The following is a 19,871-nucleotide window of genomic DNA, read 5'->3' on the forward strand; positions in this document are numbered from 1 at the left end:
TTTATATTTCATATTTATAATTCTAAGTAAACATTAAAGGTTTATGTTGAATGACAGCAAGCAGAGATCTTGAAAACCATGAGTTATGAATGCAGATGCTATGTTGGAAAATGATAAGCTCTGATACCCCTTTAAAAGCTTTGAAATATGTAGGGTGATAGTACCCAAATATGCCTGTGGCTATATTATGTTATTTCTGGATGAAGGTGAATGATGCGAGAGTGTGAAGTAATAAAGGTGACCTTTGTTTTCCTCTATCTCATCTTGTATTCCTCTCTTAGAGCAATCATCATCCTATATGATCTGCCTCTAATAAATGTGGCATTCATCTGTGTCCTCAGGTCTACCTCCCAACTGAGAACTGAAGCTTTATATGCTTTCTATATAAACAACATCCGTTATACATGCATCTAATGCTTTCTCATTGCTTGCATACCATATGCCCATTGCTGGGATGTCTTCTGCATGCTGTCCAGTTGGCATGATTGTGCGGTTGTCTACGGGTTTACATTTCATACTGAGATTTATTTCTTAAAAGTTGGAATCAGTATTTTTGTTCATTTCTCAAACAAGCAAATGATCTGGAAAGGGAAACGAGATGAAGCGCTACATGTAAAGGATCGTCACACAGTGGTGGTTACATTGTAGATCCAAGGTGTTACACTCCCCTGAGGGTGTTGTCAGGCACGACAACTACCGTATGTAGAGCGGCTTATTAATTTTTTATTTAGGCCTCTTTCACACTTGCGTTGTCCGGATCCGGCGTGTACTCCACTTGCCGGAATTACACGCCGGATCCGGAAAAACGCAAGTGTACTGAAAGCATTTGAAGACGGATCCGTCTTCAAAATGCTTTCAGTGTTACTATGGCACCCAGGACGCTATTAAAGTCCTGGTTGCCATAGTAAGAGCAGGGAGCGGGGGAGCGGTATACTTACAGTCCGTGCGGCTCCCGGGGCGCTCCAGAATGACCTCAGAGCGCCCCATGCGCATGGATCATGTGATCCATGCGATCACGTCATCCATGCGCTTGGGGCGCCCTGACGTCACTCTGGAGCGCCCCGGGAGCCGCATGGACTGTAAGTATGCTGCTCCCCCGCTCTCCACTACACTTTACCATGGCTGCCAGGACTTTAGCGTCCCGGCAGCCATGGTAACCATTGAGAAAAAGCTAAACGTCGGATCCGGCAATGCGTCGAAACAATGTTTAGCTTAAGGCCGGATCCGGATCAATGCCTTTCAATGGGCATTCATTCCGGATCCGGCCTTGCGGCAAGTGTTCCGGATTTTTGGCCGGAGCAAAAAGCGCAGCATGCTGCGCTATTTGCTGCGGCCAAAAAACTTTCCGTTCCGGAACTGAAGACATCCTGATGCATCCTGAAGGACGGACTGTCCATTCATAATGCATTAGGATAATCCTGATCAGTATTCTTCCGGCATAGAGCCCCGACGACGGAACTCTATGCAGGAAGACAATAACGCAGGTGTGAAAGAGCCCTTACTTTGGTCACTTATATAGCGCTGACATATTCCTCACCGCTTTACAGACCTTATCATCACTCACTGTCCCCAGTGAGGCTCACAATCAAAGGTCCCTTAGATCAGTATGTCTTTGGAGTGTGGGAGAAAACCGGAGTACCCGGAGGAAACCCACCCAAACACAGGGAGATAATACAAACTCCATGCAGATAGTGATCTTGGTCGGATTCAAACCTAGGACCCCAGTGCTGAGCTACCATGCTGCCCATAGTATGTATTGTATATCCCTGACTGCTGCCCAGGATTGGAGCCAGTGGTAATGCCTTATCAGCAGATGTAATGCAAGCAATGAGTTAAAGAGTATTCCTGTTTTAATATTAAATTTATTCAAGGGAACTAGGTGTCGAATAATATTCTAATATACATCTATTTAAAATTTTGCTCTCAGACCTTTATAATGTCTGCACAATAGTCTCTCTGTATAGGAAAAAATGGTACAGTCCATTTTAGTCCTGTCAAGTGCATCCGTAGGAGATCTGAGTAGGACTAAATATGGGGTCAGTCATGTGACCCTCAAGCCTGTCATGTGACCCCTGGCATTTAGTTAAAGGGGCTATCCCGCGGCCCGATGAGTGCAGGACAATAGCCCCGCGGGGGGCATACGGTCTCGGAGGGCATACAGTCGTGTGCATGAGCCCTTAGTCAATGGGTGACAGGTCAGTCTAGCACCACTAACTTACATTGATTTTCATGCCGGATCCTGTTTGTTCCTTTGTGGTTTTGTGTCTGGTCACAAAACGGAACTGATGCATACCGATGCATCCTGATCAGTTTTGTCCCCATTAACAATGAATAGGGACAAATCTGAACCCACTTATAGTAGCCTTTTTTGTATTCAATATGATCTGATTATTTTTAACCTATTACCGAATGACTGTGCAGCCAAGTATTGGAACCTCTAATGTTGTTTTTACTTATTTACGTACTTCTGTATGTATTCTATATTTTATATTTTTGATATGTGTTAAATATTATCTATTTTATCTAGCTAAGACACAGCTTTACTGTGACCTTGGAGGTGTTTTAGCATTACTATCTTTTAATTACTGTCTGTTTTATTTATATAGTATGTGCTATAACCTGATGGAGAGGGCGATCCGACCTTGAAATGCGTTGTTCACACTAATAAAATCCTTCTTGGAAAAAAGCTACTGGATGTTAATCTGTCATCCTCCAGATGACAGCACCAAAATAGGACAGTTTTTCCTGTCTAACTTTTCACAAGCAATAGATCTGATCACTTTAACATAAGGCCATTTGCTTTTACTTGAGAAAAGCAATAACATTTCAGACTTTTCCACCAATGTTTAGATACATGGCTCCGGCTTATTTTCAAAAATTGTTGTTTGCAAGCAGCGTTTTTCTGTACGCGATGTGGTGCGGAGCAAGACGGATCCACAATAGATCAATAGATCTGACACAATAGCTATAGAAGTCATAAAACAACCGGATCCGTTCATGACAGATGCATGCAGTTGTATTATTGTAACGGAAGCGTTGTTGCAGATCCATGACGGATCCGCAAAAAACGCGAATGTAAAAGTAGCCTAAGTCCTTACTGCTTTCCATTTTGTGGTCCCAGCTTGACACTCTAGAAACACCAGGAAAGGTCCATTCTGCCATTCATTGGCTGAAGCAGGTCACTGTAAAAGGCAATGATTGGCTAAAAGGGCATTCCTGGTATTTTCATCATGGTGAGCCGGGACCAGAAAGTGGAAAACGGGGTGAACCAGAGCAACATCTGAATAGCAGTGGTGGGTGAATCACTGCAGGTGTGTATGAGCTCCTCAACATGTAAAATGTATTTTATTTTTATTTTTTTGCCTTGATCAAACCATACAAAAACATTATATATGTTTGGTCTGGTCCTCCCACAGAGGTGTCTGCATATGGCACATGGCTGCAGCCTATCACTGATTGGTATGTCAGTATGCACTTTACAGTAGTACATGTATCTCGGACAAACCCTTTAAGGCTAGGTTCACACATGCAGGTTTTGTTTCAGGTTTTGATATTTTTTAAATTTTTTTATTTTTTTTTTTTTGCAGTAAATAAAAAAGCGAGGACAAATATAAGTTTGTCCTTTACACTTTTCCTTCCTTTCTGATCTCTGGAAAGCCTGGCTTTGGATATATGTTACCCTACCTGTCCATTGTCTCCAATCTAATACTTTTTACATTGTACATATCTGGCTTAGGCCAGGAAATAAGTGGAAATGTGCTCCTTTGTGTCTTCTCCAGGGATCTCTTCTTATCTTCGGTTAAAAATAAAAAATTGCATGGGAATGTGGCTCCTTTGAATGATGCCAGTGTGACTTGAGTCTTACCCATATCTCAGGGTCTCGTATGTCTGTGCTTTCTCAAGTTGTGTTAAGTCAGATGATACAGCTTATAATGAGTACGTTTGCCGGAGGGCATCTTGAATAGAAGCGTGCTTTACTGTCTAATCTAAGCTGTGATCAAACATTCCCTAAATCCCCAAATGGTTCCCTTAGGTTGACAACCGTTTTTATTCGCACATTATCACTTTTCAAAATTAAATAGAAGCTAAGTTCCTTTCGCCTAGGGGTGGTAGAGTTGAGTTAAAAGTGACATGGCACTATTTGTCTTCTGTGGGTATGAAGTTGTGCTTTTGCTGTATCTCCAGAGGCCTGTTCATCTGTCTGCCAGTAATATGAGATGATGTTACCTTTCACTGCTGCATCACTTGCTGTGGATATTTCAACTTTGTAAGATCTTTTCCCTTCCATATTTTTCCACAGGCATCATCGCTACCTGTTATTATTTAGACTGATTGAGGTCCCAGTTGCCTGAGCTCAACCGATTTTTTTTTTTTTTTTAGTTTTATTATTGATTTTTTTTTTTACATTTTTGATTGTGATGTCTTGAAAGTCTACAGTCAAAAAAGTATAAAATTATGCACAAATTATTCAAATGAAATAACGTTATTCTTAAAGGGGTTCTCTAAGATTTACATATTAATGGCCTGTACTCAGGATAGGGCAGATGTCCCCTGCCAATCAGCTGTTCAAGGAAGCCATGCTCCGGTGAGTGCCTTGGCCTCCTGACAACGTACCAAGCACAGTACCGTCCAGTGGATAGCGGCTGTGCTTGGTATTGCAGCTCAATCCCCTTCAGTTAAATAGGGTTGAGCTGCACCTAGGCCATGTGACTAATCAATGTGACATTACTGGCCTAGGAGGAGGCCTAAGCGCTCCACCGCCTCTTCATCGGCAGGGGTGCCAGAAGTTGTAGCCGCACCTATCAGATATTGCTGACCAATCTTGAGGATAGGCCTTAAATATCAAAACCCCTTTAAACCCTTTATATGTTATATTCTGTTAGAAAAATCATTCTATGTGCAGGATATAGAAAAAAATCCTAACCATTTTATAGTCATGAAATAACAGTCACTTTATAATATAAACCATATAACATTCATTAGGCATAGTTTTCTGTACTCTGATTTCAGGCAGCAACGTAAACAGTGGCGATTTCCATTCTGCTTGCCTTGGCCATGTACGCAGACATGAATATATCTCTACTGCAATAGTATTTTCTTTTTTGTGTAATGAACTAGAATGTGTGTTTACCAGATTTTACATTTGAAATATAGTATATGTATATATTAGTGTATCTAGTATAGACTATAAGATTTATCAAACTGGTGTAAAGTAGAACTGGCTTAGTTGCCCATAGCAACCAATCAGATTCCACCTTTCATTTTCAGAGCTCCTTTGCACCAGTTTTGATAAATCTTCACATAGAACTGGAAAAGTCAGGTTTATGTGAAATGAAGTTTGACTCCCTTTTATAGAGCACGTTCACCTTTTTACAGCTAACTTAAAGTGGTGCTGTACTTTCAGTAAACTTTTGATACGTCATAGGGGAATTTGAAAAGTTTAAATGGGTGGGAGTCTGAGATCACCACCAGTCTCTAGAATGAGGGGAGAGAAGCGCTTACTTCTCACTCTTTGTTCTGGAGATCGGTGTCCTTATGACATCTGAAAAATTTACTGAAAGTACAGTGCCACTTGAAAGAATTAATCTACATAAAAAGATGAGTAGCAAATATATTGCTGCCCGTAAACATGACATAATTTCTGTAGATTAAGATAAGTGGCTGTTGGAGACCTCTGGCGCTGCTTATCTCACCTACAAACAAAGTAGTACGGTATGACCCCACGGTCAGGTTTCTGTATGCAGTTTTGGAAGTCAAAACCAGGAATGAAATTAAAATACAGAACAGCAGAAACACGGCTGCTATGGCGTCCATTGTGCTGTGGAGCGGGTGCCATCTTCAAATACCCACCATATATGTACATAGAGGTCAAGAAGGGGTTACAGTCATATGTTTTAGGTAGCCTTTCACAACTTCTGACAATAAGTTGCTGGAATTTTGGCCCATTCCTCCTGACAGAACTGGTGTACCTAAGTCTCAAAAACTTTTCAGTTCTGCCCATAAATGTACTATGTGGCTGAGGTCAAGGCTTTGTGAGGACCACTCCATTTACTTCACTTTCTTGTCCTTAACCCCCTATTTCACCTTAGGACCAGGCCATTTTTTGCAAATCTGACCAGTGTCACTTTAAGTGGTGATAACTTTAAAACGCTTTGACTTATCCAGGCCATTCTGAGATTGTTTTTTCGTCACATATTGTACTTCATGACACTGGTAAAATAAAGTCAACAAAAATTATTTATTTTTATTTATAAAAAAAATACTGTAAAAAAATAGCAAATTTCCAAGTTTTAATTTCTCTACTTCTATAATACATAGTAATGCCTCTAAAATAGTTATTACTTTACATTCCCCATACACTACGTGCAGAATTATTAGGCAAATGAGTATTTTGACCACATCATCCTCTTTATGCATGTTGTCTTACTCCAAGCTGTATAGGCTCGAAAGCCTACTACCAATTAAGCATATTAGGTGATGTGCATCTCTGTAATGAGAAGGGGTGTGGTCTAATGACATCAACACCCTATATCAGGTGTGCATAATTATTAGGCAACTTCCTTTCCTTTGGCAAAATGGGTCAAAAGAAGGACTTGACAGGCTCAGAAAAGTCAAAAATAGTGAGATATCTTGCAGAGGGATGCAGCACTCTTAAAATTGCAAAGCTTCTGAAGCGTGATCATCGAACAATCAAGCGTTTCATTCAAAATAGTCAACAGGGTCGCAAGAAGCGTGTGGAAAAACCAAGGCGCAAAATAACTGCCCATGAACTGAGAAAAGTCAAGCGTGCAGCTGCTAAGATGCCACTTGCCACCAGTTTGGCCATATTTCAGAGCTGCAACATCACTGGAGTGCCCAAAAGCACAATGTGTGCAATACTCAGAGACATGGCCAAGGTAAGAAAGGCTGAAAGACGACCACCACTGAACAAGACACACAAGCTGAAACGTCAAGACTGGGCCAAGAAATATCTCAAGACTGATTTTTCTAAGGTTTTATGGACTGATGAAATGAGAGTGAGTCTTGATGGGCCAGATGGCTGGATTGGTAAAGGGCAGAGAGCTCCAGTCTGACTCAGACGCCAGCAAGGTGGAGGTGGAGTACTGGTTTGGGCTGGTATCATCAAAGATGAGCTTGTGGGGCCTTTTTGGGTTGAGGATGGAGTCAAGCTCAACTCCCAGTCCTACTGCCAGTTTCTGGAAGACACCTTCTTCAAGCAGTGGTACAGGAAGAAGTCTGCAAGGTAAGAAAAACATGATTTTCATGCAGGACAATGCTCCATCACACGCGTCCAAGTACTCCACAATGTGGCTGGCAAGAAAGGGTATAAAAGAAGAAAATCTAATGACATGGCCTCCTTGTTCACCTGATCTGAACCCCATTGAGAACCTGTGGTCCATCATCAAATGTGAGATTTACAAGGAGGGAAAACAGTCCACCTCTCTGAACAGTGTCTGGGAGGCTGTGGTTGCTGCTGCACGCAATGTTGATGGTGAACAGATCAAAACACTGACAGAATCCATGGATGGCAGGCTTTTGAGTGTCCTTGCAAAGAAAGGTGGCTATATTGGTCACTGATTTGTTTTTGTTTTGTTTTTGAATGTCAGAAATGTATATTTGTGAATGTTGAGATGTTATATTGGTTTCACTGGTAAAAATAAATAATTGAAATGGGTATATATTTGTTTTTTGTTAAGTTGCCTAATAATTATGTACAGTAATAGTCACCTGCACACACAGATATCCCCCTAAAATAGCTAAAACTAAAAACAAACTAAAAACTACTTCCAAAAATATTCAGCTTTGATATTAATGAGTTTTTTGGGTTCATTGAGAACATGGTTGTTGTTCAATAATAAAATTAATCCTCAAAAATACAAATTGCCTAATAATTCTGCGCTCCCTATATGTCTACTTCATGTTTGGATCATTTTGGGAATTATATTTAATTTTTTGGGGATGTTACAAGGCTTAGAAGTTTAGAAGAAAATCTTTTTAGGGACCAGTTCAGGTCTGAAGTCACTTTGTGAGGCTTACATAATAGAAACCATCCATTCTAGAAACTACACCCCTCAAGCTATTCAAAACTGATTTTACAAACGTCGTTAACCCTTTAGGTGTTCCACAAGAGTTAATGGCAAATGGAGATAAAATTTCAGAATTTAGATTTTTGGGCAAATTTTCCATTTTAATCAATTTTTTCCAGTAACAAATCAAGGGTTAACAGCCAAACAAAACTCAATATTTATTGCCCCGAGTCTGTAGTTTGCAGAAACACCCCATATGTGTAGAAAGTAGAAACTCCATAAAAGTGACCCCATCTAAGAAACTACACCCCCTCAAGGTATTCAAAACTGATTTTACGAACTTTGTTAACCCTTTAGGTGTTGCACAAGAGTTATTGGCAAATGGGGATGAAATTTGAGAATTTCATTTTTTTGGCCAAATTTTCAATTTTAACCCATTTTTTCCACTAACAAAGCAAGGGTTAACAGCCAAACAAGACTGTATCTTTATTGCCCTGACTCTGCCGTTTACAGAAACACCCCATATGTGGTCGTACACTACTGTACGGCCACACGGCGGGGCGTAGAGGGAAAGGAGCGCTGTGTGGTTTTTGGAGGGCTGATTTTTATGGACCGGTTTATTTACACCATGTCCTGTTTCAACCCCCCTGATGTAGAAACTCCCTAAAAGTGACCCCATTTTGGAAACTACGGGATAAGGTGTCTGTTTTGTTGGGACTATCTTTAGGGTACATATGATTTTTGGTTGCTCTATATTACATTTTTGTGAGGTAAGGTTACCAAAAATTGAAATTCAGAAATTTCATCTCCATTTGCCTTTAACTGTTGTGGAACACCTAAAGCGTTAATAAAGTTTGTAAAATCAGTTTTGAATACCTTGAGGGGTGTAGTTTTATAGATGGGGTCACTTTTAGGGAGTTTCTACTCTAGGGGTGCATCAGGGGGCTTCAAAAGGGACATGGTGTCAATAAAAAAGGCCATCAAAATCGGCCTTCCAGATCGGCCTTGTGGTTTACGACCACAAATGTGGCGTTTCTGTAAACTGCAGTACAATATCAGGGTAATAAATATTATGTTTTGTTTGGTTGTTAACCCTTGCTTTGTTACCGGAAAAAACTGATTGAAATGGAAAAGCGCCAAAATGAGCAGTTTTGGCACCGTTAAAATATATATTTTTGACCGTGTTAATCTGGGGGGTTAGGTCATGGGGTATTTTTATAGAGGAGATTCTTACAAATGCGGCGATACCTAATAAGTCTACTTTTTTTTACAATTATTTAGGTTTTAGACTATATAATCCTTTTTATTACAAAAAAAAAAAAATTGTATCTGAGTCATTTAAAAAAAAAGTTTTTTAGCCGACTATCTTATGTAGGGGCTAATTTTTTGCGGGATGAGAGGACGGCTTTATTGCCACTATTTTGGGGGCTATATGACTTTTTGATCGCTTGCTATTAAACATTTTGTTATGTAAGGTGACCAAAAAAGTTTTTTTTGGGACCGTATTAATCTGGGGGGTTAAATCATGGGATATTTTTATAGAGGAGATTATTACCGACACGGAGATACCTAATTTGTATTTTTTTTTTTAAATTATTTTAGTTTTTACAATTTTTTGGGGTGTCTCAAGTCTGAGAACCATAGTTTTTTAAATCCGATTGTCAGTGGCTAAATTCGGATACAAATTTAGTACTCCATGGAAGTGTGGTACTCCCTGAAGCAACCAATAATGCAGAGGCCCGGATGATTGGGGCACGTGTCACATTGAGTATTGGTGTCCTTCCGTATCCCCCTCCTGTGACACACTCTGCACCTTTTTTGGGTCCGTCCCTTCTTTCCAGTATGGGGGACCACACCTGGAAAGTGTTGGCCAGGGACGATCCGGGCGCTTCCAGTTTCTGAGGTACTCCGGCCCGCTCTTTCCCGGTCCGAAAAGATCAGGGCCTTGAGGACTGCCTCATAGAACTAAAGGAATGTCCCTGTGTTGCCAGTGCTCTGGGACGGCACAAAAGAGTAGTATAAGGCAACCTGTACCAAGTAGACCGCAACTTTTTTGTACCGTGCCCGGGTTTTGTGCATGGCATTATATGGCTTGAGGACTTGATCAGAGAGATCAACTCCTCCCATATACCGATTGTTGTCGACGATACAATCTGGCTTGAGGACCGTTGCCGCGGTACCTCGCACAGGGACAGGGGTGATGCCGTTACCATGAATTGTTGACAGTACAAGGACATCCCTCTTGTCCTTATATCTGACCAGCAACAGGTTTCCAGTGGTAAGGGCACAGGTCTCATCCCTGGGGATATACCTGGAGGGGGTGGGCAGGGAGGCTGCGTTGATTTTTCCGCACGGTCCCACAAACGGACGTGGATCTGGCGGCGAGGGACTGGAACAAGGAAATACTAGTATAAAAGTAATGCACGTACAGGTGGTAACCCTTATCTAGCAGTGGGTGCATAAGGTTCCACACAAGTTTCCCGCTAACACCCAGAGTGGGGGGACATTCAGGGGGTTGAATACGGGAATCTCGCCCGTCGTACACACGAAACTTGTAAGTGTACCCTGAGGTACTCTCACAAAGTTTGTACAGCTTCACGCCATACCTCGCCCGCTTAGAGGGAACATACTGGCGGAAAATGAGTCTCCCCTTGAACGCAATGAGAGACTTATCAACCGCGACCTCCCTTCCAGGTACATAGGCCTGTACAAATTTGGCCCCAAAGTGATCGATGACCGGCCTGATTTTGTACAGGCGGTCATAGGCAGGATCACCTCGGGGGGACATGCTGCATTATCTGAATAATGCAGGCATTTCCGGATGGCCTCAAACCGGGAGCGTGTCATGGCCATACTGTAAAGTGGGGTCTGGTAGGGGATGTCCCCACTCCAGTAATGCGTGACACTAGGTTTCTTGACTAGGCCCATATTCAGCATGAGGACCCAAAATGTCCTCATCTCGGCTGCACTGACCGGGGTCCAGCCACCGGGCCTAGCCAAAAAGGAGCCCGGGTGTTGCGCAACGAACTGTTGGGTGTACAGGTTCGTCTGCTCCACCATTAGATTTACCAGTTGGTCACTGAAAAAATGACTAAAAAAGTCATATTCAGTGAAGCCCACTGTGGAAATCTGGATTCCTGGTTGGCCTACAAAATCAGGAATCACGGGCTCAAATCGCACTGGGGTATACCAGACAAGTTCACCGGCAAGGAGCTCCGGTGGATTTAACTGGTGGGCCGGAAAACTAGTGGGCCTCACTGGGACTCTCGGACTCAGAGGCAAGCTGGGCATATGCCTCCTCGGCCGAGAACATCCGGCGGGCCATAGGGGAGTGTGTGCGTGCGTGTAAATCTTTATTTGGTGTGCTTGTGTGTGGGGGCACAGGTGTTCGCGGACTTATCCCTAAAACGAACAGAAAAAAAAAAGACTAACTAAAAAAAGGGCAAAAAATGTGAAAAAATTTTAAATTTTAAATTCAAAACTGATGATCCACCGTCCGAAGTTGATCAGCGGTGGGGTGTGTGATGCACTAACAGTGGCCGGACGGTAGGACTGCCGGCCACAGTCAGCATACGCACACAAAAAAAAAAAACTACCTGCGCCCCAAAAAAGTTGTGGGGGGGGGGGGGCAAGCGGCAGCACCCCTGGGGGGTCTAGGATCACACAGTGGTGCAATCAAACTTTTTTTTCCCACTAACTTTCCCTTTTATGTCCCTGCGTAGCCCAACCTTTCCCTAGCCTTTCCCTAAATACCTGGCTGATCAGATGGGGGGTGCTGGGGCACAGATCGGGTCCTGGGGCAAGGATGGGTGCTGGGGCACAGATGGGATGATGCTGGCTCAGATCCACATGTGCACTGCAGCGCTCCTCTCTCCTCCGCTCCGGGACACAAAAGGAGGAAGAGAGGAGCGCTGCCAAGATTTGAATCTCCTGCCCGCCCGCCCACCTACCAATCAGAGGCGATCCTGAGAGGTGATGTTGCATCACCTCTCAGGATGGCAGGATGGTAATTGGTCGGGTAAAATCACACCACCGATCACCATCCTGAGACCCGAATAACCCGGAAACGCAGCAAACCGCAGGTCTGAATTAACCTGCGGTTTGCTGCGATCACCGACATGGGGGGTCATCTAGCCAAGGTGCCTGCTCAATGATTTGAGCAGGCACCTGGTTCCGATCCGGTTAAGCTATTTTTGCCACAACTTTGGAAGCAAAACCCATTTGCACCCAAGCTTTAACTTCCTGTTGCTTCAATATATCTACATAATTTTTCTTCATCATAATGCCATCTATTTTGTGAAGTGCACCAGTCCCTCTTGCAGCAAAGCACCCCCATGACATGATGCTGGCACCACCATGCTTCACAGCTGGGATGATGTTCTTTGGCTTGCAGGTCTCCTCCTTTTTCTCTCACACATAACGATGGTCATTATCACCAGTTTCCTGAGACCAGAGGACATGTCTCCAAAAAGTAAGACCTTTATTTGCATTTGTAGTTGCGAAGTGTAACCTGGCTTTTTTATGGTGGTTTCAGTGCAGTGACTTCCCTGTGGAGTGGCCTGTCAGGTCATGTCGATATAGGACACATTTTACTTTTGATATAGATTCTATTGTACTAGTTTCCTCCCGCATCTTTACAAGGTTGTCTGTTGGGTTAATTTATATTTTTCGCATTTATGTCTCCTTCACGTCATAACATGTCTCCTTCCTGAATGTTATAATGACTGCATAGTCCCACAGTGCATACATTTGCATATTATCATTTGAACAGATGTACGTGGGACCTTCAGACATTTGGAACTTGCTCTCAAGGATGTACAGAACTTGTGGAGGTCCACAATTCTTTTTCTGACTTTTTGGCTGATTTCTTTTGCTTTTACCATGATGTCAAGCAAAAGGTCAAATGGGCCTTGAAGCCTATCGGAACCTTTTAAAGCCATTATGTTGTTTTCTGGAATTCTCCAAGCTATTTAAAGGCACAGTCAACTTGGTGTATGAAAGGTTGAGCCATGGAAATGCGTTGAAAAAAATGGAAGCTAAAATAAATCAGTGTCCTAACTGACCTAACAGAGGAAATTTCAGACATGCCCCTAAACGAATAGATTGAGTTGTCCCCTTCTCTTAAAGGGGTTGTCTGGGTTTACAGCTAAACCAGGACATACCCTTATTTTCACCCAGGGCCAGGCAGCCCCCCTGAGGCTAGCATCGGAGCATCTCATGCTCCCGTGCCCTGCACTAGATTGTGCATCGCACAGCACAGGCTCTTTTGTTTACAACAACACACTGCCGGGCGGAAGCTTCCACCCGCCAGTGTGTTCGGTGTGGTCACCGGCTCAGATGGGCGTGCTTTAGTGCTGCCCTAGACGTTTTACTGGCTAGGGCAGCACCAAAGCCCGCCCATCAGTGACGGTGACGTCGCCGGGCTTCCTGGCAGCCCCATGGAGAGCCCGGTACGTCAACGGAACTCTTAAAACTGCCTTTTCCCTGCGTGATTTAGCGCAGGGCAAAGGAGAGCATCGGAGCATGAACTGCTCCAATGCTCAAGTCAGGGGGGCTGCCTGGGTGAAAATGGAGGTATGTCCGGGTTCAACTCTGAACCCGGACAACCCCTTTAAGTTGTTATACATTCCTTCTAGTCATTGCCATTAATGGCCAATATGTCTAGTTAGGCCACTTTCACACAGTCAGTGTTTTCCTGTGAGTGGAGGCTACACAGAGATAAGTCTACTGGAAAGATTTTCTGTTCTGTGTTTTTGACCCACACCTGGTTTTGGCTCACAGTCACTGATGGAAATCACTGACTAAAGCACTGACGTGTGAATGAGGCTTTGTGCAATGATACATCACTTGGTAGATTTGTGATTGAAGAGGTTTTCTAGTGCTTGGCTATGGATACCTATCATCAGCATAAAAAATACAGCAGCACTGGTCCCTTTGTATAAACGGTGCACACTTTCCTAGACACTGGTTCACATGTCTATATACCGTAATACAATAAAAACTCCAGGCAGCACTCCATGTATGATCCTTTATTAATTGGGTACAATAAATGATTATACATGGAGTGCTGACTGGAGTTTTTGTGTTGTATCATCCGTATCAGAAGAGTGGGGTTCAACATCCAGCCCCCACCAATCAGCTGCTTTCAGCAGGCGCCAGCACCGGAAACTATACAGTGGACATAGCCAGAAATGTAAGGCTCGTCCACGGTGTAGTGCCTGTGTTGCCATACTAGAGCTCAAATCCCAATTGCGTAAAAAAAAAAAAAAAAAAAAAAAAAAAAGGGACAAAGTTGAAGATTTAAGGGGGAAATTCACCATCAGGACCACTAAATGTAGTTTATCACTTCGACCATTTTGCCTTCAACAGTTTGACGCCATATTCAGAGATTTCCCTCAGAGCAGTTCTACTGAATTTGCATGAATCTGCACATGAAAGGGATTCTAGAGCTTGGAGGATATCCAAATGCTTGCTCAAATACAATTGTTACCCGCATTCTGAAGAATTAACCGTTTTCTAACATTTTTGTATAGGGGATACTTTGGGATGGTGAAGTAATGGACTGGTTTAAGAATAGGCCAGCACCAAAAGAGTGGCACATGCAGCAGGGAAGAGTATCTTCTCATGGTCACTAGATGTGTGTATTGGTGTGATATAGCGGTTTGTGTTTCCAGAATTTATAAGCTCTAATTTTACCAAACCTATTTCCTTTCATGTGACATTTATGCCATATTTACCGTACAGATAGGCTACCCCAGTGTTTATCAATGACCCCCACTGTGTTTTATAATGAATAATAAGGCACCGATCACACATGTCAGTTTTGATTTGGCATAGAGTTCACACCGAAATCTGTGCCAAATCCAACAGCAATGCTCTTCCCATGAATGTGAATGCGGTGTCTGCATCCCGTTTCGTAGGAAACCTTGTTTAAATGCAATGGAAAAATTCCAGGTGGATTTTTGCTTCTTTGGGAAACAATCCACCTAACAAATACCGTAAATAGCATGCTTCTCACATGACCGTATGAACGGGTCCACGTCTGTTCTGCAGTTTTCCAGAACGGGTGCAGACCCATTCATTGCAATGGGACCGCAAAAGATGTGGACAGCACACAGTAAAAAAACACAGCACGGTCGTGCAAATGTATATCTGCATGTGGGGCTTATGACAATGGGTCTAATCTTTGTGTGTCAAGGGGAAATAGTGTCAATTTCGGAATATTGCAGGGAAAGTGCATGGTCTCAAATCACTGCCTATTCAAACGCGTACAAGAAAAATAACTAACTTTTTTTTTTTTTAAGATGGCGGGGGCGGGGGGGATATTCACACTAAAACAAATAGAAAATCTGTTACTGGCACAGGTACCCACTATCAGGCGACAAGACTGCACCCAATTTGTTCCGCCACCTCATGGAACACATGTAATTGGTGCTGCCATTGTGACCTGTTGTCTGCCTATATTACCCGACCCCCGGGTGTAAATATCCCCCCCAACTTTTTTTAAATAATCAATCCAATAAAATGTTTGTTATTTTCATTTTAAGCGTTTCAATAGGCAGTGATTTGTGAATTTTCAGAAAACGCAAACCCTTTTTGTCAGAAAGTGCATGGTGGCTTATGCCAACTATGAACATGCTCTTGAATATCGTGATGATGTGTATCCAGAAAAACTCAAACCTCCTATGAGGTCCAGTGATGCTCTTAATACAAATGCTTAGCTCGATGGATGACGCAGATCAAGTGCAGGGATGAACAGCATCCACGGGGGGCTACAGCTGTCTGCTGAGGCGCGGGGGGACTCGCTACCCTAGCAGGAGATTATGTGATTATGATATACTTGAACCCTCCAATGGATATACCATTTCTATGTAGGTTTATGTCATGCATATTATGTGTATGCCCAAATATAACACATTTTACAGGGATTAATAACATATACTGGTCTATGAAATTCAATAGGCAATGAAATGTTATATCTTTGGGAACATTATTTTTACGTGACCCTGGAGAAAATGTCATATTAGAATTTCAGCAGCATGTCTGTGGTTATTTTGTCGTCTACTGGTAGAAAAGAGGGTTGGTCTGGGAGGAACCAGCTGACTGGCAGAGGAGGAGGATGGTGGACAACAGGTGGTCTTAAGACATGCTGTCTGAGGCACCGCTCAGAGCAAACATGTCACCCATTAGCGTGCAGGGGTTTGCTCTCCTGTGCTGCCTGCACATTCAGCTGGTCCTTGACACCCGCTCACCGTGCCAATAGTGACAACCAGTCATGGCTGTCAGACATGAGCTTGGCAAAACAATCAGGAGGCTAGCGCGTCTCTTTTTCTGGTTCCCTAAATCACTGAGAATCACAAGGAGTAGGAAGCTGAAGCTTCTGTGGAGAGCTGCTGGTAAGATGCATTGATCCCTCTGTATTTCTGCATGCTCTGGTGTCCGCTTCTTTGCTCCTCTACCATTTTTCCTTGAGTTTTCAGTGGAGCTGTCCTCTCCCGGCTGTGTGGCATGCACTAGAGGCAGTGAAAGGGTTAGGCTATTGCTGGTGTGATGTGGGCCTGCAGAAGAGTGCATTGCAGAGACATGCACACAATGGAAATGACACTTCTGCACCGGCTCTGTGCCTGCCATAGATAGAATGGATTTATGGATCCCGACTGCTGCCGCTGCTTATATGGATCCTGTCCAGCACCTCCAGAATGACAGGTGAAGCGTGCTCTTACTGCATGGTCATACCTCTGCAGATGAACAGCTATTTGCTTCGTGGTGGTATGAAAACTATACAATGCATATCACTGCACTGTAGATGGAGATGGGGTGGATTTTAACAAGCAGTCACTTCTGCATCAATATGCGATAGGACAACCTCATTGTGTGGTCAGCTATTGCAGCACAGTAATCTGATTTGAAGGTTAAATGTAATGTCCATACATGAGGCTATTGTATATCATGTTACAATATAAGAATGCTATCATCAAATGTTCATTTACATATTTATTTTACAGCAATTGATGCTTCTCATTGACCCTCTTCCAAAGGACTCTTGCATGTTGCCCTTTTAACCAAGAAACCCGTTGGTAGTCTTGTAATATAAGAATATATAAGCCCGTCTGATTATTGTAAGCTGTTTTTCTCTTACAGTTTGCACTCATGCCACGTCTCGTGCTGCCATATTTAAGCAGTCTGAAGCAAGGGTAAAGGGAATTTATCTGGGTGTGACAAATTTGGGTCACTCCTTTCCTTGTTGAACCTTGTCCAGTAAATTGCCGCTTAAGCTTCAGGATGGCATATCGGTGTAACTACACCTTAAAAGTTACATGATGAGAGACCAGGGTGTAGCCATGAATAACTTCTGTGCAAGCGTATTGAGTACATTTCTATCATATGCAAATTACTATATGTAGAGATTGCTCCATAGGGGCACCTGGCCCAGGCGTTCCTATGTGCTGAGGCAGTGGTGGCATGATTTTGAAGAATTACAGGTGATATGCAGAGTAGGAGCTGTAGTGGGGCTGCCATACAAAAATGTCTTCTTGGGGATGGAGGGTTGACGGTTAGAAAAAAATGTGGACGTTATTAATAGAGCGTGTCTCTCAAGACCCAGCATATCTGTGCTTGACAGATTTTTGATGGCACCATGTAAAGTAATAGAAGGAAATTGAACACTTGCAGCTGGGTTGTCCTAAGGAGCAAAACTGATTGCTAGGGACCCACAGCAGTATAATCTGTGATTAGATTATTTTCATGGGAAAAATAGGTTCAGCTATGGATGCAGTCTAAACAAATATTTCTCAATCTTATTATTGTGGGGGAACTCTTCCTTCCATTTGCACCTCAGAAAGGCTAGATAATGCATTCTGGAATTCTTCCCTAGTGCTTTCATTTTGTTAGCATTTGTCTGTGAACAGCCTTTGCTATGTTCTAGAGCAGTGTTCCTCAACTCCAGTCCTGAGGCCTACCTGCCGATTATTATTTGAGAATAGCCCACAGAAAGTCCTGTTGCATTGACAATAATGATATTACCTGCTCAATACTAAGGAAAGCCTAAAAACATGACCAGCAGGTGGGCCATGAAGACTGGAGTTGAGGAACACAGTTCTAGAGAATCTCTGACCAGGGGAGAAGGAACCATAGAGCTCCTGGGAACTGTGGTTGGAAAGCTCTGCTTTAGACATAAGGGTCAGCGGTGAAATTTGTGACACAAAGTTTGAATGCAACAGCTATGACTTCTTTTCTCCTTCTACTGTTAGGGCTCATTCAGACGGCCGTATGCTGTCCGCAAAAATGGGGATCCATTTTTTTGGCAAACAGTTCAGCTTGTCCGCAGAAAAAAACGGATTGCATTCCTTTTTTTTGCTGATCCATAGACTTCAGTAGGGCCATGTCCTGATTTTCACGGACAAGTATAGGACATGTTAAATTTTTTTGCTGAGCCGTGCAATGGAAGAAAAGTGCCCCATAGAAGTGAATGGGATAGCCTCTAATCCGCAAAAAAACTGATCCGCATTTTTTGTGGACAGAAACGAGCGGCTGAATGAGCCCTTATTTAGTCTCAGCATTTCATTTGACTTTCTTGCTTATGTCATGCGTCTTGTTTTTTTTATTTTAAATTTTATTTTAATATGGTGTCATACAAATTCACACATCTCTTAAAATTTAAAGAAAATCATGAACTGCCCATAAGCAACATATAAACATTTAGATTCATGCAGAAACACTGGCTGGTAATTTTAGTTAATTATTTTTTTTATTTCAAAAATTGTAACAGAGAAGATGTGAAAGTCATAATTGTTTTTAAGAAAAATAATGTAGCACATTACATGTGGATTCAGCACATCAACATTGCTCGGAGACTGACAAGTTAAAGGGCTGTCTGGTGGATCTTTTTTTTCTGAAAGCTCAGAATGTCTGGGAAAAAAACAGGATATGCTATGATTAGGCTATGATTTAGAACATTTCGAATCAAAATGTGTAAGTGCCTGTATGGAGAATTAAATTCATGTTCATGATTTTTTTTTGTAATAAAGCATTGAAGATTTTATTCCACCGTGTGGAGTGTTGGACTTTCTCTGTATGTTCCCTGTTTAAAGCTCCCAAGATTGATCCTGAAGGGTGTTCAGAACCAATCTATGCAGATTGGGAGAGCTAAACTTTCGTTTTTTCATGTAAAAAAAAACAAGATAAGTCAACTCAACCAATCCTCTCCCACTGCCATTCCAACAGCCCAGGTGTCCACTGGTCTCTGCTTGCTGGCCCCTTCCGATGCACAGGAAATACCCAATACTGCTGCTGCCAGTGATTGGTTGAGAGGGCATTTCCTGTGTGTCGAGAAGGACCAGGAAGCAAAGACCTGGTAAGCGTTGAAATAGGAGCAGCAGGATATGGGTGGAGGCAAGTATAATGCTACTTTCACACTTGCGTTGTTAATTTCGGTATTGAGAACCGGCAGAGGATCTCAATACCGGACTGAAACTGATCCTTTTTTATTTTACACTTCAGGATGCATCTGTTCTATTAGGATGCGGTTGTGTGAAATCAAAACTGAAACTAATGACATTGAAAGTCAATGGGTGATGCATCCGTTTTTTTAGGCTATTAAAAAAAAAAAAGGATTCATCACCATTGGCCTACACTGTTTTCTGTGCCGGATCCGTTTTTTTAAAGTTTTCATGACCGGACACAAAACCGTAGCTTGCAGCGGTTTTGTGTCCGGTCACAAAACAGAATTCTGCAGGAATGGAAGACATCCTGATACATCCTCAACGGATCTCTTTCCATTTAAAATGCATGAGGACTAAACGGAAATGTTTTTTCCGGTATTGAGATCCTCTACCGGAAAAAAAC

The 19,871-nt window shown here is 42.6% G+C and overlaps 1 protein-coding gene across 2 annotated transcripts in view; it reads left to right on the plus strand.

The window, feature by feature from the left end:
- Positions 1-19,871, plus strand: part of RASSF3 (Ras association domain family member 3) — a 158,922-nt gene that overhangs the window by 24,189 nt on the left and 114,862 nt on the right. The window contains exon 1 of one of the 2 annotated variants that reach the window (XM_044280483.1): positions 16,288-16,423. The exons of the other annotated variant lie outside the window; for it this stretch is intronic. Within the exon in view, the coding sequence (XP_044136418.1) occupies positions 16,303-16,423 (121 nt within the window). The 5' untranslated portion in view covers positions 16,288-16,302. Of the gene's footprint in view, positions 1-16,287; positions 16,424-19,871 lie in introns of those variants that run through there. 2 annotated transcript variants of the gene reach the window in all.

This window comes from Bufo gargarizans, chromosome 2 (genome assembly GCF_014858855.1).
Source record: "Bufo gargarizans isolate SCDJY-AF-19 chromosome 2, ASM1485885v1, whole genome shotgun sequence".
Taxonomy (NCBI): domain Eukaryota; kingdom Metazoa; phylum Chordata; class Amphibia; order Anura; family Bufonidae; genus Bufo; species Bufo gargarizans.